At 44.8% G+C, this 21,271-nt stretch overlaps 3 protein-coding genes across 6 annotated transcripts in view; 1 reads left to right on the top strand and 2 right to left on the bottom strand.

Moving 5' to 3' along the window:
* The window catches only part of ARHGAP40 (Rho GTPase activating protein 40), a 42,294-nt gene extending 39,772 nt beyond the window's left edge, over nucleotides 1–2,522 (bottom strand). The window contains exons 1-2 of the mRNA XM_037402800.1: nucleotides 2,434–2,522; nucleotides 1,665–1,776 (exon numbers count right to left, since the gene is read on the bottom strand). The gene's annotated coding sequence lies outside the window, so the exon portion shown is untranslated. The remainder of the gene's footprint in view (nucleotides 1–1,664; nucleotides 1,777–2,433) is intronic.
* An 856-nt stretch (nucleotides 2,523–3,378) lies between these two features.
* ADIG (adipogenin) lies at nucleotides 3,379–9,709 on the bottom strand. Of its 4 annotated transcripts, none has more exons than XM_037402541.1 (4): nucleotides 9,270–9,709; nucleotides 8,096–8,111; nucleotides 6,007–6,303; nucleotides 3,379–4,723 (listed from the first exon to the last, which is right to left on the bottom strand). In XM_037402541.1, exons 2-4 carry the CDS (start codon nucleotides 8,099–8,101, stop codon nucleotides 4,472–4,474), a joined length of 555 nt encoding a protein of 184 aa, XP_037258438.1. In that variant the 5' UTR covers nucleotides 8,102–8,111; nucleotides 9,270–9,709; the 3' UTR covers nucleotides 3,379–4,471. The 4 variants fall into 4 exon arrangements, with proteins under 4 accessions (XP_037258438.1, XP_037258437.1, XP_037258436.1 ...); XM_037402540.1 differs by lacking the exon at nucleotides 9,270–9,709 and adding an exon at nucleotides 8,972–9,245; XM_037402539.1 differs by lacking the exon at nucleotides 9,270–9,709 and adding an exon at nucleotides 8,282–8,926.
* Nucleotides 9,710–9,798: 89 nt separating this feature from the next.
* ACTR5 (actin related protein 5) lies at nucleotides 9,799–20,920 on the top strand. Its single transcript, XM_037402537.1, has 9 exons — nucleotides 9,799–10,222; nucleotides 11,037–11,266; nucleotides 12,166–12,335; nucleotides 13,179–13,396; nucleotides 13,743–13,925; nucleotides 16,414–16,536; nucleotides 17,276–17,415; nucleotides 18,304–18,436; nucleotides 19,825–20,920. Exons 1-9 carry the CDS (start codon nucleotides 9,839–9,841, stop codon nucleotides 20,080–20,082), a joined length of 1,839 nt encoding a protein of 612 aa, XP_037258434.1. The 5' UTR covers nucleotides 9,799–9,838; the 3' UTR covers nucleotides 20,083–20,920.
* The last annotated feature ends 351 nt before the right edge of the window (nucleotides 20,921–21,271 follow it).

The following is a 21,271-nucleotide window of genomic DNA, read 5'->3' as shown; positions in this document are numbered from 1 at the left end:
AACTGAAAGCACTTAAACTGCTTGGAATAGAAGCATAAGGGCCATAACATCCCTAATTAAGCAAATAATTTGCTCAACTAAGAGCCTAAAAGACCTACTAAGCTAGAATATACTGTATTCTTGGTCATGCATTTCAGCCTCTAACTTTTAAAGGATACGAAAAGCTAAGAGTGCTGAGCACGTACACTTGCAACCATTAGCATCCCCCTCGCCCAGCCAAAGGAGAAGACCCCAGTGCAAGCCACAAGGATTTTTAATGAGGCACTAAAGGGATGGGGGGCCCTTTGCTGCGAGCAGAGAAGGGCAGTGCTCCCTGGAGCCGTTCACATGCACTATCACAAGCACAGGTGAAGGGCTCCTCAGGTCACCACCTCAGCCAACCTCCTGCTTAAAGCAAGATCAAAATGGAAGCCCAGACCAGGATGCTGAGGGCTTTGGCCAGTTGGGTCTTGTAAAGAAATGGGGTTTGTGGCACCTCAGCCCAACACTGCCCTGTACTCGCAGGGAGGGATGTTCTTCTCTAAGGCAAGCTGGACCCTCACCCATTTCAATGTATAAAGCTTTGAAGAGTGACACGATTCTCCATCCACCTAATCAAAGACGCTATGTACTAGAAAACAACACTTATGGGTTTTTCCTTTCAGTATCAGAAAATGTTTTAATGAAGCCAAGAGCTACGCTGCGGCTGCTGCGCCCTCTTGGGGCACACGGGCCCACGAGCCAAACCAAAATAGCGAGAGTTATTTTTCTACATGCAGCTGGACCCAAGAACCCCCATTCCTATTTACTAAAAACACATGTGGGCCAAGTTAAATCATCCCATGACTCGTCCGGGAGAGGGATGTAAACAGCCACAGCTCACCCAGCTGTTACCAAGAGGGGGCCCGCTGACAAGCTGGGGATCCCAACGTGCTGCACGACCTTATCCCAAAATGCTGTGACATACTGCTTTCAGACATGTTTATCACTTAAATCCATCAAAACACATCAGGTCACTAGAGTTTACACTAGGTTAGGGTTTGGGTCTTTTACCAACTTCTTCCAGAGTTTTGGGCTAAGGGGTACCTAGGTTTTCCGATGTACAATGCTTCCCAATGGAGTCTTAATGTTTAACACACCCCACCCCTGTAACATGCTGGCAAAGTAAATGCTTTACGAATAAGAAGGTGGTGGTGGGGGAAAAGATTAAGTGATGTGCAAAAGGTCACAAAACTTCTACGGTACAGTTTGTTATATAGACATGCAGGCTTCTGTCTCCCAGGAGGCTTAACCTGAGCCAAAAGAAACTACCAAAGTGCAGTTCTCACTCATGCTGTGCTCATTTTTTTGGTTTTTTGTTTGTTAGGTTTGGTATCAAACTTTTTCAGCTAAGAAATCTACACACTTGCTACAGTATCAAACTGCCCTGGGACAGAGGGTGCTGGATGCAAATGAGAAATAATGCTTTGCACCAGGTGAACAAGATATGAATTAAATCCAAAACTATAAAGAAAGCCTTCATTTAAAAAACAAACCTAAACCACGTACTTGCAGTCACTGCAAACAATCACACTGGCAGGAGCTCTACTACAGTACCCGAGTCCACAAGCTCCAACACTCCTGCCGACGCCCAGAAAACACCTTCTGCACACAACAGCAAACAGAAACTAAAGCACAAAACTCACCGATGCTACTCAAGCGCTTGCGGACTACAAGGCAGCTGAGAGGCGGTGCTACATTCGCACCGTGAGCTCCAAACGCTCAGCAGAGGTAGGCACGGGGGGCAGGCATTTGCAGCTAGAGTCAGGGAATAACGTGTTTTAACAAAGGTGGACCACAACACGAGGTCTACACGGTTCAAACGGAGTCCCCACGTCCGCAGGTCTGGGCCCATTCTCCAGGTCAGCCTCACACATCACCAACCCCTCGCAAGAAGCACAGACCCACAGCAGAACCAGAACGGCCTTTCCACTCTACCTTTACACAAATCCCCACACAAAAGCTTTACTCTCAACTGCCAAATATTTCATTGTGTGTTATTCCTCATAGCTCAGAGACAGAAAACCCAGGTGTAAACCACCAGTGCCACCAGCATAGCTGTGGTACTGGGGAGCTCTGCAGGAACTAGCAATCCTTACAGTAGGTTTCTGAAGCAGGTTTTGTGCACTGGCACCAGCCTCCTGTTATTCCAGTGCCACTGTACGGGACAGACAGCCAAGACTACAGCTGCTCTGGGTGTATTTACACTATTTTTTTTAATTTTTTATTTTTTTTAATTAAATGAATTAAAAATATAATAAAATAAATTTTTACTAAAAACTACCCAGGACATGCATAGATATATATATATACACACACATACACACACAGAGTCTGGTATCGCCAGGCTTCCGAACATCCCCTTGCAACCCAAGAAGCAGCAATATCCTGCCAGACCTTCAGTTACTGACTCACCTCAGTTCATCTACTTCTTTGCAGCAATGATCGTGGTAAAACGTGTTTAAGTTGAATTGTGCCGGTTCGGCAAATGCCTCGCGATAGTAAGATTTCTTGTTACACCGAGATGAAGGGTCGAACGTACTCCAGCAGCCTGACCAAGTGAAACCCCACCGAGACAGGAGGCACGCCCGGCGACTCAGCCACAAGATGAAATCCTCGCCAAGGTGTTTTGAGGCGCACACAGACTCGGCAGAAAAGGAAAAAGGAAAGGGAACAACCGGGAGCCTGCCAGCCAGCGCCCTGGGCGGCCCAGGGGAGCCAGCCCCGCGGTGGCACCAGGGGGGCTGCAGCTGGAGCCGCTCCCCCGCCGGGCGGGAGGAGCCAGATTCTGCGGGAAAAGCAGCGGTGCAGCCCCGAACCACACCAGGGCACGTCCCGCACCCGCAACCCGGGGCAGCGCCGGGGGCCCTGCCGCCCCCCGGCACAGCCTACCTGCTCGGGTCCGCGCGGCAGCGGGAGCGGGGAGCCGGGAGCTCTCCCGGCCCCGCAGCCGCTGCCCCCGCCCCAAACCGCCCCGGAGCCGCGGGCAGGCGCGGAGCGAGGCGGCCCCCCCGCCCGTCCCTCCTCCCTCCGCAGCGCGCAGGCGGGCGGCGGGCGGGCACGGCCTCCGCTTTGCCGGGAGCCCCGAGGCGCGGCCCGGCCCCTGCGCGCGCTCCCGGGGGAGGGGAAGGGGGGGGGGGGGGAGGCGGGGGCAGCCCCCCTCGGGGCCGGTCCCCAGCATCTCTCAAACACCCCACCGCTCTCCGCGAGCGGACGCGTCCCCGGAGAAGAAGCGCCCTCGCCCCCGCTACCCTCCGGCACAGGCGGAGGTTTCCGCGGCAAACGGCTTGGTTTTTTTTTTTTATTTTATTTTTTTTTCTCTCGTACTCGTCCCCCCAAAATAAAGCCCTTGCAAAAATAAAAATGTGGACAAACAAGTTTTATTTAAAAGCATCCTGCTCTGGACAAATATTTGGGCATGGGGAGGGAAAGACAAACACAAACAAGGCATGCTGCGGAATTAGTGCAGCCCAGTGTTAACTAGCACACCGAGTGCCCGTGCAAGACTCTGGAGACAAGAGACGGTTACTTCACACGAGGAGCAGAGACAAATGTTTTTCACAATGTGCTCTTCGGGATGAAACTTCCTAATTTGTCTTAAATTTTTTTTAAAAAACCCACAAAACAGTTTATTGAATGTGTGCATCAGTGCCAGGAGCAAGCAGCTGTTCTGTTCATAGCCTGACGACCGGATGAACATTTAGGCCACAAAATTATGGCTCATCCCAGTCCCACCAACCTCCTTGTGGTCCCACCAACTGGTTAAATCAAGCTGTCAGTGAGTGCCTGTTCAGGCTGCAATCTAACCTTTATCAGCCAGGCAGCTGAAAGGCATATCCTCACCAGAAATGAAGGAAATTCTTGCTCAGTATCTACTAAGGTCTTAATTATTTCTTGTTTAAAATCTTGTTTCTAATTAACCTCTTGTTAACTGGAGGTAGGCTTGTTTCATTTGTTAAACCTGAGTGTTGAAATGTTTCCTACTTTGAGAACTGACAAGTTGGACATCAGAAAAGCGCTGACCGCAGTAGGAATAAAATCTTCACTGGGCTGTACCACATTTAACCTCCAGTATACACTGCCACCCAGAGTTATTGCCCTGATCTTATTTGTTTGAAATCAAATATTAGTAGGGATGAACAGAGAGTATCACTGGTGCCAGTGTAGTGTTTTTTTCCTTATAAGAAAAGGACTTCACCCCCCCATCAAGTGGAAGAGGAGCAGGGTACACACCCAAGCACTGTGCAAGAGGCTGGGTGCTGTCACCCATTTAATATTTAGCCAGTCGATACTGTTCACTCTGAAAGTAGCTGTAGTGATCTGAGCAAATGTTGACTTAGTCTTGAGTAAGTTTCCTCTTCAGAGAATTAACCTCCCTCTGCAATGCTGCAGTATCCCTCACTGATGCCAAGCGGGATTGCTGCTAATGGTTGTGGGACTACCTGCTTTATTTTCACCCTGAGGTGGTTCTCTGAGCATCACCATTCTGTTCCAGTTTCTTCCCCAAGACTGAAGCCAACAGCCCTCTGCCCTCCAGCCTCAGAGAATCCAGGATTTTCACAACTTTTTCACCCAGCAAAACAAACAGCTGAGCCACGTAGATAATCAGAGAGGATGGCAGCAGTTGAATCTTCAGGACATTAGAGATCTGGAGCAACTGGCAGACAAAGTTCCAGGTGAGAGAAGAAAGCATGGTGCACAACAGCTGGTGAAGAAAAGGAGGAACAGAGTTGTCATGGCAATATTTTCAGAAGAGATTACATTTTCAGTAGGATATAAATGATTTGAGACCACAGGTTCTCGTTCCTTCCCTCACCTACCCAACACAATCAGCAAAGTATAGACTCCTACTCAATAAGAGCATTATGTCCTACAAGAGACAAGTTTAAACCCCAGTTCTTCAAACCGCTGTGTTTGAATCAATACTTCCGTATGTGAAGAGCTCTAGGAGAACCAGACGGTAGCCTAGGCAAGTCCAAGCTCATTCTTAGCATTGTTTTTCTAGCCTCTGAACAACAATGAAAAGAAAAGAGAAAAAAAAAAAAAAAAAAAAAAAAAAGACTTGGTAAGGCCTTGGTGGTTTTAACGATGTCAAAAATACTCTGACTTGAAATATTATTGATTCCATGGCAAAGCTCAGCTTCAGGGTGTGCTAGTCAAACAACTGCAGCAATTTAAGACAATACCAGTCCTTAGCTACTCTAGCCTAACAAACGTTACCGCTCCAGCAAAACTGGTAGAAGTAAATGTGAGCGAGTACCTCGGTTGCTGCAATTCAAAAATCCCAGCAATGTAAATGGGTAGACAGGACTGTGAATAGTGACAGTGGAGGCACAGGGCAGCTTTCCCTTCTGAGCCCCTTCTGCAAAGGAACATATAGTCAAGGCACAGGGAAAGAGAAGACACACAGGACACTAAGCCCTTCCACTGCTTCAAATATACCTTTTGGGATTAGTATAAAGCCTAAGAGGATTGGGACAGCCATGTTTGCAAACAGACTTCTGGCTTCAGCTCTTATTGAGCAAGTGAAATGTATCTAAGTTTTAGTCACATACTCCACTGTAAGAAACCTGAAGTAGCTTTTAAAAATACATAAGATCAGCCATACATAACAGGAGAGTTTCTATATACAGTTGAGGTAAATATCCTAGAGGAACAGGTAGCAATAGCCACTGCTGCAAACACAGTTCTCAAGGACTTTAAAAAAGCATATACATACATGTAAATATACACACACACATATTTATACAGTACACACATATGATAGTTACTCTGCACAATTTTGTTACGTTTACCTCATCTACAACAGGAGTCATTCCAAATAGGGAAGATGGAAAAAAGTCTCATTAGTCATTAACCAAGCAGGAACCAATCTTGCAGCTTTCCCTTACTCAAGAGGCTGGGGAATCAGGGAGAGGTGAACGAAAATAAGAGCTGAGGCACAAAAGCAGCAGATACGTAAAGAGGTAGTCTAGGCGTGCTACTCACCATCATGACGTTACAGCAATTGCTCTTCTCAACAGAGGAATACCTTACATTCTGGCTCTGAGACCAGCTGTCTGAGATTACAGCAAAAAGACTCTGCTTTTGGCTTTTTGGATTTGAACTCAGATAAGCAGGCTTAGGCCTCAGTTTTTCCACAGATCCACTAGATTGTGTCTCCTCTTGCGTTTCTGTACTGGATGTGTCATTCTGGCTTTCTTCCTCTGTTGGTTCGTTCTCAGATTTAGAGTCTGAATCAGGCTCATCAGAAGATTGTTTCTTTATTTCTTCTGCATTGGGCATCTGCGCTAGAAATAAGTTAAAAAATAACATGTAAAATACCCATACATGACCTTTTCTTCCTAGCTGCAAACACTGTGTGTTCCACCTAGGGGGTAGGCAAGGTTCTTCTGAATCTTTTTCAGTTGAAATAAAGGATTTCCACAACCAAGCAGGCAATAAGAGGCCTATACAAGTTTTGATTTTAACCAATTAGCTCTTAATCAGCAACTATATTAAAAGAAGAGCTGAAGGGTGGGTCATTTCTTACTTATGCCTGCTGTAAACTAGCATAAAGTACGTAGATGTCCCTGAATTATTTAGAAAGTTACTATAGTGAGCACTGGTTCATTTTTCTCTTTTTAAAGGAATTGAGAAATTTAATGTCCTAATCTTGTGAACACACTAGTATGTAAAAAAATTAGTCTTATGAAAATGGAATTTGGAGCGGTTGTGGATTGGAGGTCTGGTGCTAATAACAGTTATTGTAGGACAAGAAATTGTGAAGGTAAATGCAGTAGGCATACCTTGAAAGTCTTGTTCAAAGCATCAAAAAATTCCAGAGTTACTTTATCCCTGCAAAAGGCTGACACTCAACTGAAGTGTCACTATGTAGCACAGCTACCTTCTGCTTGTGCAAAATGGGTATTTTAGTCTGCTTTACAGACGCCAGCGTAAGTCATGCCTATGTCACTCAGAGTAGCTTGTACAACTGTTACAGCCTCTCATAACCCACACATTTTAATTACTGTGTTCAGTTACCCACAGAAATGCAATTGAGTCTGTCTTCCCTCTGTATACGTCACTACTGAAGCAGAGTGTATGGAGGGAAGATGCTTTACTACTGAAGCAAGCAGAGGCTGTTATGAGTTGTGCACAAACATGCAAAGTGGGAGCTGATGGTACAAAATCCAGTGCACATATACACGCAGGACAGGAAAGAAGGGAGGAGTACAAGCCTTCGCTGTGGTGAGTGCCTCCTGTTCCTCTGCTGTCTGTGGTTATTGTCTCGTTGCTGTTCCTATGGGATGTATTATGGGACTGGCTACCATGTTATTAAGTAAGAACAGAGGGCACAGAAGTAAAAGTTTCTTATTTTCCTTCCTAAAGCTGTTGTGCAATGGCAGAATCACTGCTTTTGGCCTTATGATTGATTCATCAGCTGGGATTGCTTATGCTCCAGCATTAGAGCAGACTAGCAAGGTTTTAGTGTCATGAGTACATCAACAAGCCTATTATTGGCCTAAACCAAAGCCTGTTATCAGTCACTGACATGTTAAAAATAAGAATCAGTGATGGATTGGAAAGGGGCACAAAACACGCAAATAAATGAAAATGCACGTCCTGTTCCCTCCAAAAATTTTCTATTGGCCTCAGCATTGATAAAATGATCCCTTAACAGCTCCTCCAGTAACACCCCCACCCCACAGGAAAAGACAAGTGTAAGAGAACTATAATGCTAGAGGCTGAGAGTGTTCAAAATCAGAGGGTTGGACTTGCTCTCTGGGCGATCTTTTTACAGAAATTTACAAAAATTACTTGTCTCTTGCCTTTCTTAAATTATCTATCAGAGAAAGGGAGAGGGTAAGGCAGAACAGCAGGCAGCAGCCTGTCATCTTATAAGCATTTTCAACAGAAAAGCCTAATAATTTGGGTCAGGTTTTCCACATGCCACCAACAGTACTAAAACACCCTTTAGTTTCCTTCTGTGACAAGTAATGTTAGACTAAAAATAGCTAGCAGAGTACTTTCAAGATAAGCTAACAGACAAAGCCTTTATGCAGGAGCATTTTATCTGATCAGCTGCAGAACTTACCTTCATTAAGCAGAAGCTGTAGCCAGATAATAATCACGATCAACAGCATTACAAATGGCAAACAAAACCAGAAGAAAAGAAGAGGAAAGGTCAGTTCATTCACCAAAGGAACCAGAGGATACCTCATTGCTTGCTTCAGGTTACACTAAGTTTACAGCAGCTTGCCTGCTCCGCTTTTCTAACTACCTTTTAATAACTCTTATTGCACCACTGTTAATCACAAGAGGGCGGCTGATGCATAGCATGGCTAGCAAAAGGGACAGCCCTCCTCTATGCAGGGAGGGGCTAATAAGGATTACAAAAGCGATAAAAACAACTGAGAAAACATCTGATTTGATTGTCCTTCCTTTGCCTGCTACTTAAAGGATAAATACAAGTTAGGAAGCTTTCAAGGTTTATGTTAAAAAAATAAAGGTATGTTTATGTCTTGAGATAGGGAGAGGTAACCAAGCCACTTTAAAGCTGGGTAGCCAGGGTTGCTTTTGAGAAATCAATAGAACAGGATCAACCCTGCAGAGATGTGTAGAGGATGACTAGCTAAAAATTACTTCTCCCAGGCTCTCTGATTTGACATGGAGCACAAATATGTCCCATATTAATCTAGACTCTATTTTTAGCCTACTCTCTCTGTTTCTATCTACTAGTTCATCCATTAAGAAAATAAACCTTTGTATTTTAATTGCCTTTCTATCTCACTTCCCTCCAAGAATGGCAAGCTAGCATGTTTCATAGGGTATGTGTCTATAAACATATTGCTTAATAGCAAACATGTTCAGTAGCGATCAAAGTAGGAAGAGATATGTGACTTTGTAATTTGATATTCACCACACACAGTTTTTCTCCTTCAATAAAATAAAACCATTATCTATCACTTACCTCACAGGGGGTTGTTTGACTAAATTAATTGTTTGTGTAGCTCTCTGTAAACCTTAGAAGAGAACAGCTATGTAAGTGCACATTATGAATGATTGCATGCATTTAATGTTCTCGCTTGTGTGCATGTGTTTGTTTTTACGTAGTAACAGCCCCTTGAAATGAGCCTTTTAATCCCAAGATCTAAATGAACTTTGCAAATTCTTATTAATTCATGTTAATCACACCCCTGTGTGATAAAAGAAAGCTATTATCCCTACTTTGTGCATTGGGTAAACAAGTGAGAAAAGCCATTAATGACCTGAACTTCAAGGATGCTAAATATGTGCAGTCCCCATGCCACACGGCGGAGGCTGCAGGTTGGTGGCACTTCTGAAAAGGCGGTTGCTGGGGGTTTGTCTGCAAATGCAGCGGCGAGGCGCAGGGTCCCGAAGCTGGGATCTCTTCGGCTTTAGAGGCGAAGTGTTTGTCATGGCCATGTCACTGGCCCCCCACCGGGCCCGGCCGCCCCTGCAGCCCCCCCGCCTGCGGGCCCGCTGCCCGGGGCAGGCCGCGGAGCAGGAGCCTCCGGGACGAGGCGGGGGCGGCCCCCCACGGCCGGCAGCCTGTGACGGGCAGGGAGCTGCGCACGCTGAGGGGGCCTCGGGGAAGGGTCTCCCGTGGGCTTCCCGTCGTCCCCCCGCAGGTCACAGACACCGGGGGGGCTCCCGGCTCCAGGCTTAACTCGGGAGTGCCAGCGGGTGTCCCGGAAACGGGAGCCGGGGGGTACTGCACCCCGCTCCGCCGTTCCTCCGAGGGCCGCCGCCGCCTTGCCCGGAACGCGTGTGGCTGCCCGCGTTCCCGGCCGGAGGGAGCCGCCGAGGGCACAAAATGGCGGCGGCCTCGCGGGTGTTCGCGTTCCGCGACGCGCGGTGGGCGCCGGACCCGGTGCTGGAGCCCAGCGCGGCCGTGCGGACGCCGCAGCCGGTGCCGCTGGTGATCGATAACGGCTCCTTCCAGACACGGGCGGGCTGGGCCTCCGCCGACCCCGCCGTCCCCGCCGAGCCCCTGCTGCGGTTCCGCTCGCTGGCGGCGCGCAGCCGCGGGGCCCGCGGCGGGGCCGGGGCCGAGACCCAGGTGGGCAACGACCTGGGGAGCCCCGAGCCCCTGCGCTGGCTGCTCCGCTCGCCCTTCGACCGCAACGTGCCCGTCCAGCTGGAGCTGCAGGAGCTGCTCTTCGACCACGTTTTCCAGCGCCTCGGCGTCGCCTCGCAGGTACGGCTGGGGGGGGGCGCCGGCCCGGGGGAGGTTGTGCCTGGGTGGGCGGTGGGAACGGGGCTCCGGCATCGCCCCTGGCTGACCCAGGACGCTGTGGTGTTGGCTCCCTCCTGGCAGAGGCGGCCGGGGTGGCTGGGCCCTCAGCCCTGGCGAGCCCGGCCGGGGCAGGTGCTCCCAGGGGTGTCTTCTGAGCCCCACTGTTCTCTTAATTTCTTCACGGTTTTGTGGTAAAATGAAGGGATACAGCTGTAGGGTGAAAGGTTTGGACTGCAGTGTCTTGTCAGGCTGTGGCCAAGAACCAGCGCCCAGGATCAGTTTTTCGAGGATGTTAAACGTTACTAGTTCTGTGTAGCGCTCGTAGTAGTGGTGCTTGTTGTCTGCTTGGTTTGTATACGCTGCCGAGTTGAGAGTTGCTCCTCAGACCGTTGAAGCCTCTTGCCTGCGTGACACCAGTCTGAAAGCTCTACCTAGTGCTGAATTAAACTTCCACCAGTTTTCAGTCACACTCACCTCACTGCCTAGATTTTGGTTACTTGGATTTTTGATAATTTATATATGCGTTTAAAGATCTATTCTCTTCCACCCTTAGGAGTTTGGTTTTTTTGCTGAAATAACACTGGAAGCCTTGCTGTAGACAAGACTTTGTTGTCTACCCCCTTAAGCACTAGACATAACTTACGTGATTAATAGCCTGCGCATAAAGTGCTTTCTCATTGCTGTTTTGGAGGAGTTCTTGCTGGTATTCAAAAGAAGCAGCAAGGATAGGTATCCCTGGATTTTTCCCTCATACCTTTTCTCTTGTCTCTTACAGGGTTGTGTTGATCATCCAATTGTTTTGACAGAAGCAGTGTGCAATCCTCTGTATTCAAGACAAATGATGTCAGAGCTCCTCTTTGAATGTTATCAAGTGCCAAAAGTGTCCTATGGCGTAGATAGCTTGTACAGTTTTTACCGCAACAGGAGGCAGAACTGGCCCTGCAGTGGTTTGGTAATATCTTCAGGTTATCAGTGTACGCATATTTTACCAGTCTTGGAAGGCAGGTGAGTTTTGGGTGTCTTAAGTACAGTGCAGCCTCCCTTTGTCAGTCATTGACTTTTCAAGACATGCAAACACCCGTTCCTCTAGCATTAAGTATTCCAGCTCCTACAGTATAAGCTCTTATCAGGTCTTAATTTATACCGACAAGTTAAAACTAGGTCTGCAGATTTTGTTAAGTTCTGTTGAATTTTGAATTGAAGAAGCAGTGTTGTCCTTTTTAGTTACTGTTCGTGCATAGATCTAGACTTTCAAAAGTCCAAGGGGATATCTGCCCCAAGTAGGATCAGGCATTAAAAAACATATGTTAGGTTTTAAAGCAGCTTTGGGATAAAAGAAAGTAGTCTGTGAGATTTCTGCTTTGTTCTTGAAGCTTTGACAATTTTGGTTATGCTGCTATGTTGCTCTACTTTTTTTTTTAAAAAAAATACCTTTTTTTAATCTCCGCCCCCCCGTCCCCTTTTTCTTTAGTCCTTACTGCAGGCAAAGGCTTTGTTAGATTTGGTAAACATCTCAAATTGTCAAGGGTTACACCTGGCCAACTGTGAGATGTTACAAAGGTGAAAGGAACTACTTCTAGCTCCACTGACCCTCACTGCCCTTTCTAAAATAGAACGTTTCCTTGCTGTAGCCAAAATCATTTGAGGTCTGTGTTTTTTTGGAAGCAGAACAGAGCGTTTCAGAAAGTGTCTACAGTAAACAAAGCAGTGATTATGCTTGTTGCCTGAGAGAAGCAGGTGTGTTAGATTCTCTGGTAACTGAATCTTGAAATACTTATCTGTGGATATTCGTCTGTCTACTTGACCATATTAGAAATTAAATAATATTTGGGAAAGCAGGAGGTCTGTTTTGGGCTGAACTTGTGGATCTCTCCAGCCTCAGTTGTGCCTCTTTGGGTTTTCAGGTTAGATGCTAAAAACTGCAAACGTATTAATCTTGGAGGGTGTCAAGCAGCTGTATATCTCCAACGCCTCCTTCAGCTGAAATACCCAGGACATTTTGCTGCCATCACTCTCAGCCGCATGGAGGAAATACTGCACGAGCATAGCTACATTGCAGAGGACTATATAGATGGTAAAACCAGCTGTAACTTACCACTAGATAGTGTTCATCCAAACTTAGTTTTGTTGTCTATATCCCTTGTTCTCAAGCTGGCTGGGATTCTGGCAGAAATACTCTTACTGCTATTTTACTTTCTTTGTAGCTGTCTTTCTGATAATCTGCCTCGTGGGAAATGCTTGACAGCAGTTTTGAATTTACATTAAGATAGAAACAAAATTAAATTACAAAAAAAAATCTGATTAGTTCAGATCTCTCTGTGAATAAATATGTGAGTTATGGCAGAGGAAAAGAATTTTAAATTAGTTTATTTTGTTAGTTACTTTATACTTCCACAAAACATTAAATTGATTAGGACGATTTCTGTATCTGGCTATGTTTCTTATCTGCTTTAAGGTTTCCAGAATTGCAGAGGACACTTCTCATGACTTTTTGTGGATTAAAAAAGTTTTAAAATTTCCATGGTGTCATTAAGTAGCGGCCAAAAAAGTGTTTTCTTAAATTTGTCACTTATGAAAGAGCTTGCAGGAGTCCTTAGAAATGCATGAGAATTCTCCCTTACCTTGGGAAGACAGAAGGGACATTAGTGTGCGCTTCCCACTTCTTAATACTTTGTGTTTCCTTCATGCTGGAGATCAGAGCGCTAAGAACTGAACTGTGTGCACCGAGCATGTGATGGGAAGGTAGTGCTCTGAGGGTGTGGTGAAATATGGGGGCAGCTGCCGAGAGGTGACAGAATCCCAGCCTGGACTGGTGTTGCTTTTTCTTCTAAGTCTGAATTTAGCGTGGAAAGCATACAACATACAAATCATCATTTTCAGCCTGGCAAAATAATTATTTTGCTTTCAAAACATTTAGAGCTACAGAAGTGGCGGTCTCCAGAGTACTATGAGAACAACGTGCACAAGATGCAGCTGCCTTTCTCTAACAAACTGCTGGGAAGCACACTGACATCAGAGGAAAAGCAGGAGAGGCGGCAGCAGCAATTACGTCGACTTCAAGAACTCAATGCACGTCGTCGAGAAGAGAAGCTGCAACTTGACCAAGAGAGGCTGGACAGGTTACTATATGTGCAGGTAACCAAGGCAAAGTTTTCTGTGTGATCTTTTGGGAGGAGGGCAGGCTGCCTTTGCAGCTTTATGAGAAGGTCATACATCTCTGTAAAGGAGCTATGACTGTCCTGTGTATTTTCTGATAGGAGCTTTTTAAGGTTACTTGAAAGATAAAAAGGAGAGATTGTTAATGTAGCGGTTGCTTTCAGGTTCTGAACAGTACTACTTTTGAGAAATATTTTGAATGCTGCCAAAGCATGCACATCATAGTATCTAGTAATGATGAAGGCAAAGGGTCTGTAAGCATGCAGTTGACAGATAGTTGATTACCCTGTGCTGCTCATTACAGCTAACTCTGATCTGTCTGTAGGAACTCTTAGAGGATGGTCAAATGGATCAATTCCACAAAGCTTTGGTGGAGCTGAACATGGACTCTGCAGAAGAACTTCAGTCCTATATCAGCAAATTGAGTTCGTCTGTTGAACAGACAAAGCAGAAAATCCTACAGGCGGAAGTCAATATTGAAGTAGATGTTGTGGACAGCAAGCCAGAGGTATAATATTTTCACCAAGTTAATCCTTTTCTTATTTCAGAGAGAATTAAGTTTCTATGCTTGGAAATGAGCCCTTTCAGACTTTTATTGAACTAAGCTTTTCCTTTAACACACTGCAACTCCTTGCTAATTTAGCAACTGCCTCTCTCTTATCCAGCTTTCCTATGCAGCTACAGAAAATGACAGCTTTGATTGTATAGAGTATGCCTGAAATCAGTAACCCTTCGTCTGCTGTTGTGCACTGTAGTTGTAGTTATATAAAATCAGTAAGTTTCCTTAAAAATTTCTTGCCCATCTTTAAGAAGTTGGAGAAAAAAGAAAATAGCTGTAGTGGGTCAGAGAAGGTATCACTAAAGATACCACTGCTTCCCTTTGTACTTAATTGTGGCCACATGTGGTGGCAGCCGCTGTCCTTATTTAAGGTTGACTTGCTCAGAAGTTCTAAATGCAGCAGGTAAACATAATGGTTGTGTTCATACTTTAAACCAACCTTTAACTCTGCTTTTTGCACTAATTTTGGTGAAGTGGACCTGGTATGTGAAAAAGACTTTTTTTTTTCAGTGCCTGCAATTAAATGACATGAAGTCTTACGTACTTAAGCCTCAAGTGGTTATAATCCTAAAACAACCATCCTTAAACATCAGTAGCCTTCTATTAAAGATACAAAAGAACCTATCAATCTTTTTGTTAAAAACAGTATTTGTTTCCCTTTCTGTTCTCCCCTTTCCAGTGCAGAGAACTTTATGTAAACAACTAGCCCTTTGCCTTCATTCTGGCTGTCTTTTTTTTTTGGTGCAATTAAGCAGCATGTCCTATTTTTGTTTACTTAACAATAAAATAAAAAGTTTGGTACACTTGGTTTTTGGAGCCGTCTTGAAGACGAGAAGCTTATTTGTCTGCTTTGCCAGACTAATACAGGCCCAGCACATAGCAGCTGCTTCTAAGAGATAGTCTAAAGCTGTTAGTGCATTTACTTGTAATTGCCTTTCTTATAGGTTACATAGAGCATTTTTACTTATATCTGTCTTTGCTCAGGAAAAGGTAGAGAGAAAAACAGAAAATTAATGCATAGAGGAGAATCTTTTAGAGAACTTGAGTTGTAACGAGAACTAGCAGGTGAACCGGTATCTTCTAGGTGTTTTGTTTTGCCTATTCTTGTCAGTAAAGCTTGTGTAAGAATCAGGATGACTGTGTTTGAGTGAAATTGAGGTGGATGATGGGCTTACCGTTGTGGTAAAGAATCATTCTACCTTCTGTCAAAAGAAATTGTTCTAGAAAAAGATAATTGAAATACTATCGCGGCCTTGTAATTTTGTTCAGTGGTTCTGCCTCTGTTCCAGCACGTCTGTCTTCGATCCCACTCTCCTTTACCAGGTGTAGTCTCAGACCTTGGAACAAATCTGCAAGCCTTGTTGGGCCTGTGCTCTGTGAGAGCACCTACAATTATCACCAAATCCATTTGTGAAGATAGGCCATCCCTCTGTGGCTGTGTAGAGCACTCTAAAAGATAATTATGTTGTCTTAGGGTCTGTGCCAAGTCTTCAGCTGAGTCCTATGTTTCTTTCTGTTGCTGTTTTTGTTGGGTGGTGTGGGGTTTTTTAAGACATCAAAAGAAATTGATGTAAGCCTTAAGTGTTGGAAAAAACGCCAGGTGTCTATTGTTTGTTTTTTTGTAACAATGTAACTGCTTGAAGTTCAGTTTCAGCAATTGCTTGGGTTTTAAATGGATATAAGCTAGATAGTTTGTTTGAATTAGCTTAATCTCCTTGTATTGCTCTTAGACATTGCAACAAATGTATCAAAGTTAAAATAACAACAAAATCCCAAAGGTAACATTGTAACACAAAATTAAAGGCGATCATTAAAAAGTTGCTTCTGTTTCACAACAGTGAAGTACTCTAAGGTTCTGAGTGAGCTTTGGGAGCACCTTCACATCTGTGTGAAATACAAGGGCTTTTGGTATATCCTGTGTGCAAATGCTAGGTGGTTGAAACTGTCAAAAATTGTGTGGTGGCTTTGTAGCTAGCAAATATTTGTTTTCCAGTCCCACACAAGCAAGGCAGGGAATTTAATGGTAGTTACAGAGCATTTAGAGGTGCTGGGAGTGCAGCAAGTATTAACCAATTTAAAAAGCTATTTTAATATGTTTTAGTATGCTATGTTTAGGACATGGCTGGCTGGGATCTTGGCAGTCAGCCTGCTGACTAAGGCCTTAATTTCTGAGCTGGCATTGCAATAAATTTATTGCAAGTATTCGGTTTTTATGCTTTGAGTGAATATCTATCTTAATTTCTGTTTTCTGGGTTGTTCACCATTTTAACTTCTGTTGCCAGTGCTGGAGAACAGCATATTTGGTTTCAGGCATGTTTAAAACTGAGGTTTGAGGAAATGAGTGTTGAATTTTCCAAATGTGTCACCAGAATTGAAGTCATATGTGTGCCTAGCACACCTGAGCTAACCTACCACAATATGCCTTCTCTGTTTCCAGACTCCCGATTTGGATCCATTAGGCAGTGAACAGTCACTGGAGGATGTGGAAAGTATTAATGAGTTTGAACCTTTATTTGCTGAGGAACAGCCCGAAGCTGAGAAGCCTGTTGCTGCAGTGCAGGTTTGATTTCTGTATCTACACCTAGTGCCAGAGGTTGCTGCTTCCTGGTTGTCCAGCTAGTCTGCTAACATTTCTCCAAATACAAACATTCTTTGCCTGCTTTTGGAAGAGCTGCTTAAACCATTTGAACAGGACATGAAGAGAGGAGAGGTCCTTGCAATCTTACTGATGGTTTAGAACAGGGGTCCTCAAACTACGGCCCGCGGGCTGGATACGGCCCCCCAGAGTCCTCAGTCTGGCCCCCGGTATTTACAGAAACACCCCACCACCCCCGCTGGGGGTTGAGGGGGGGGAACCAAGCAGCCGCAGATATCTGACTTCCTGCCACTTAATCCGTGTGCCGGCCCCCTGTTTAAAAAGTTTGAGGACCCCTGGTTTAGAACATGAATACACCTGCTTGGCTCACTCTGCAGGCAGTGCCTGTTGTAGCAGTACCATGTTATTAGGGGGAAAAATGTTCCGCTCAGTTTTTTTTCTGTGAGCCTAATATTGCATCCCAGTGGACACAGGTTTCAACTTGCGAGGTTGAGCCTTAGGATTGAGTGTCATGAAAGAGAAAAAAGTATAGGAAAAGTCTAGCTTCCTTGGCCTTCTGGAGCCCTTTACAGCATGGCCCTTTATCTGTGGAAGCATTAAAGTCTGGTTTTTGTACAGAACTGTTTGGAAACTTTGCTTGTTCTAGAATATTACTGTTCTTTAATGTAACTTCTCACTACTACTCAATCTCATCTTTTCAAAGCCTGTGTTTAACCTGGCAGAGTATCACCAGCTTTTCCTTGGCACTGAAAGAATCAGGGCTCCAGAGATTGTCTTCCAGCCCTCTCTGATAGGAGAAGACCAGGCTGGTATAGCAGAAACCATGCAATATGTCCTTGAGAGGTGAGTTTACAAGGCTACTTGGCATTTACTTCAAACAAGCTAGTCTTGTTTTGATACCAGCTTTTGCAATACTGGTTACTTAATAATTTGAGAAAATACATTTGAATAGTTCTTTTTGGTGGGGTTGAGCATTGCAGTTTAGACATGCCTTCCTGTTCTGAAAACCCCATGTAACTCTGCTTGTCTGAAGTCACTGGTCTCCAAACTTTTTGATCAATTATCCCATCAGTGAAAAAATTTTGAGCACACATCTTCAACATATCTATAAAATACATACAACTACTAATGAACCAATGTTATGTACATTTTAAAACATACACGAAAAATAGAAATTAAAAAAATGAGAAAAAGGTGAAATACTTTTTATTTATTTATTAATGGTACAAAAAGTATATTCTTCCTGTACCCCAGTGGATTGTCTTGCAGACACCCCAATTTGGAGACTCCTGGTCCAGCTTGTTACAGAGGAAAACAAGAAACCCTTGTAAATACCCATTCTGTGAAACAATGAGCTGGCAGTCTCTGTTTTTGCAAGACCAAAATCAGAGGTGACATTTTTAAGTTATGATACAGGCATGCTTGCTGGACAACTAATTCCAGACAACGTAGAATTGGCAAGATGTCACCCCTGAACTGTATCAACGTATGAGATTGCGTTTTCTGAAATGTAAGAATTCCAGCTCTACTGAGCTGTTGATTTAGAGGGCTTTAAGGATTTTCTTCTGCCACCCCTGAATTTCCAGAAAACAGATGAATGCACGTTTTCATGCTAGAGAGGTGAAGGAAGCTTCTCAAAGTGAATCCTGAAGACAAGTATTACCCATAGTTGTTCAGCTCATAGAAGAGATGTCCTTGAGGAAGACTGAAGCTGGTTTTTGTTCCTTGTAGGTATCCAAAGGAACAACAAGCTATTCTTGTCCAGAATGTTTTTCTCACTGGTGGAAATACAGTGTACCCTGGACTGAAAGCCAGGGTCCAGAAGGAACTCCTTGAAATGAGGCCATTTCAGTCATCTTTTCAGGTACCTGTATTGACATGATGTGTGCATGAACAGCCTGTTCATCTGTGTTCAAAAGTATTTTGGGTTGGGAGAGGTGCAGAGCGGGTGTACTTAAAACATGAGAATGGAGACGTGTTTCATGACGTGACACGAAGTTAAGCGAAGATACAGTTGCTTTTTCTGAGGACATTAGAAAGAGTAGGGTGGATCCCTTGGAAAAGGAAAACCTGCTTCAGCTGAAGGATCATACACAAGTATGTTTGGCTGGAAATTTGCAGATTGCTTAGGATTGGGACAGTTACTATGTGGAACAAGTGACCTTTGTTAGGAGTAGTTGCTGGGAGAAACTGTGCTTCAAAACTACGTTACATGTTCAGTTCATTACATGTAAAGGTTGGCTGAGACAGCAGCAAGAGAGATTCAGTGAGTATCTTGCAAACCTGTGATCCTTTGCAACTCTTTTTAGTTGCAAGCACAGTACAAGCTGGGGAAGTCCCAGAGTTTGTAATGTGTTTTGTAAGGAGACTTTCAGGAGTGTCTTCCTTGCTGTTCTTAGACCACTGTGTCTCTTCAAATCTACAATCTTGCACATTAGTGCAGATATGATCTTGTGATTCCACAACCCTTGTTTTGCACAGTTATTGTATGTAGCTCTGAGTCACGTGCGACAGGAACTTAGTTACAGCCATATACTTGGTAGTTCTAGGAAGGGTATTGGTTGCTAAGTTTGGAGTGTGTAACTTGTGTCTGTGGGAAGAAAATGAGCCCATTTTTGTCTGCTTTTAATGTTGCTGCTTGTAACTGATTAAGAGCTTGCTTCCTTTCCATTAAAATATGGTCCATAGTGTGGTTCCCGTCAGAAGTCTGTCACTTCACAGATACCATGCGTGGGATTTACATGGTGTCTAGTCTAGCAAGCCCATAGCTGAATCAGGAAAGCACTTTGTGCTACAGTAATAGAAGTAGTTTAACTGGAAGTATCAATCCACACCAGTGGAAAGAGCATGTGTGGTTCTTTCCCACATGCTGTGATTTTTTGAGCTTGCAGTATTCCTCCCTGCTGCTACAAGCAGGGAGGAAGTTTTGCTGGAGTACTTGATGCTTCTTTTGAAGTACCACCAACTCTTCCTGTACTGGTTTCCAGCTGTGAGGGCTGCTGGTAGTGAATGTGATACACCCATGTGCTTTCTCAACCTGTAGAAACAAAGCAGGCTCGTGGAGAATTGATCTCAAGGTGAAAAAACACTTCAAACCCATTCCTAACATTACTCTTCCCCAGAGGCACTGAACAATCAGCTCAGATTTCTGAAATTCAGTGGCTTGTGTCATATACCACTGTAATTAGGGTAAAAAGGGCTTTTCTCTCCTGTGTTGAATTGACACTGTTGTTCTATTTTCCTTCCATCCAGGTTCACCTTGCTTCCAGCCCTGTTTTAGATGCCTGGTATGGGGCTAGGGATTGGGCAGTGGAATACATGACCCGTGAGGAAGGCTGGATAACCAGAAAAGACTATGAAGAAAAAGGGGGAGAATACCTCAAGGAACACTGTGCTTCAAATGTCTATGTTCCCATTCGCCTCCCAAAGCAGGCCCCACGGACAGCAGAGGCGTTAGCACCTAGCAGAGCGCTGACATCCAGCGCAGGCAATCCTTGTGAGCAGGTGTAGCACCGCGTCTGTCACAGACCCTCAGATGGAGATAACGGTGCAGAGACAAGGAGAGTTCCTGGTGTGCAGCATGAGCTGTGCGTGGAGTGCAGGCCTCAGCCTGGCCTTGCTGGCTGCTCAGAGAGTGCTCAGCTTCTTATCCGCTCACTTGAACGAGGAGGAGAAGTGCTGGGGCATCCACCGGTGTGGTCGTGGTAGCACTTGGACCGTGTGCTTGGACTTAGTGCTGCTCAGACATAGAGTACGCATCAGCAAGAAGGAACACAAAAGAAGTGCATTCCAGAGAAAAATACCATCTTATAAACTCTCACAGTAAGACTCAGGCGGTTTTGAGAGTATATGGTTTACAGCTTTTTTTTTCCTTTTTTTTTTCTTATTTCGAATTTAAATGTACTGGTTCTATTCTGCTTTTGTTGCATGATCCAGAAGCTGGGCTTGTATCGAGCAGCTCGGCCCAGCAGGCGTCTCCCTTGCTCGCTGCAGGGAGCGCTGGCTGCTGGGGGGCGTCTGTGCCGTTCCTCCTCCTGCACTCCTGTCTCGTTTCATTGCCTGCCTGCTGCAGACCTTCTGCTAAACTTTTTTCAAGTTATCAAGTCAGGGATTTCAGATACTTTTTGACTTCATTTATGTCAGTAATGTTGATGTCTTGGTTGAAACTGGAGACCTGGTTACCCAAAGCACTGTCCAGCAATAAAGACAGAACCTTCCACAAAGCGCGGTCCCGAAGGACTGCCAAATCTCCTGCAGCCCTTCAGTGTTTTCACAAGGCAGCTCTTGACTGATGGGACTTTATCACAAGTTGTTTTAGCAATAAAGCAAACTTTTTGCTTTACCACTATCTTATGTGTTTCAGTGATTTCACCTCTTTAAAGACTACAGCAATAAGGATGTAGTTGATTGATTGTACCTTACTGAAAAATGCAGGTTTGCAACCAGGCCCCTGTCCTGCTGCACAGCGTGCTCTGTCTTGAGTTTGACTGGGGATTCAGTTGTCACACGGAACAGTTTGCTATTGCTTTCCCAAAAGAATAATCAATACTAAATGTTGAACTGAAACCTGTACAGACTTCATCACTTTGGCAAAACCTGTGAACTACTAGGCTGGAAAAGTTAAGGCTATGGGGAAAATATCCAGACAATAACTGGTATAAGGAAGGTGAAGAGGTGGTGGCTTGCTGTCCCCGAGAGC

This window comes from Falco rusticolus, chromosome 10, assembly GCF_015220075.1.
Source record: "Falco rusticolus isolate bFalRus1 chromosome 10, bFalRus1.pri, whole genome shotgun sequence".
Classification (NCBI taxonomy): Eukaryota; Metazoa; Chordata; class Aves; order Falconiformes; family Falconidae; genus Falco; species Falco rusticolus.
Note: the sequence above shows the minus strand (reverse complement) of the source record. Positions and strands in the feature narration are given on the sequence as shown.

Coding starts and splice junctions, on each gene's coding strand:
- ADIG (XM_037402538.1), bottom strand. CDS start 8,222: ATGAGGTATCCTCTGGTTCCTTTGGTGAATGAACTGACCTTTCCTCTT. Junction 6,309..8,095: donor ACAGCTTCTGCTTAATGAAG/GTAAGTTCTGCA, acceptor ACTTATTTCTAG/CGCAGATGCCCAATGCAGAA. Junction 4,724..6,006: donor ATTGCTGTAACGTCATGATG/GTGAGTAGCACG, acceptor TTTCTTCACCAG/CTGTTGTGCACCATGCTTTC.
- ACTR5 (XM_037402537.1), top strand. CDS start 9,839: ATGGCGGCGGCCTCGCGGGTGTTCGCGTTCCGCGACGCGCGGTGGGCG. Junction 10,223..11,036: donor GCCTCGGCGTCGCCTCGCAG/GTACGGCTGGGG, acceptor TGTCTCTTACAG/GGTTGTGTTGATCATCCAAT. Junction 12,336..13,178: donor TGCAGAGGACTATATAGATG/GTAAAACCAGCT, acceptor CAAAACATTTAG/AGCTACAGAAGTGGCGGTCT.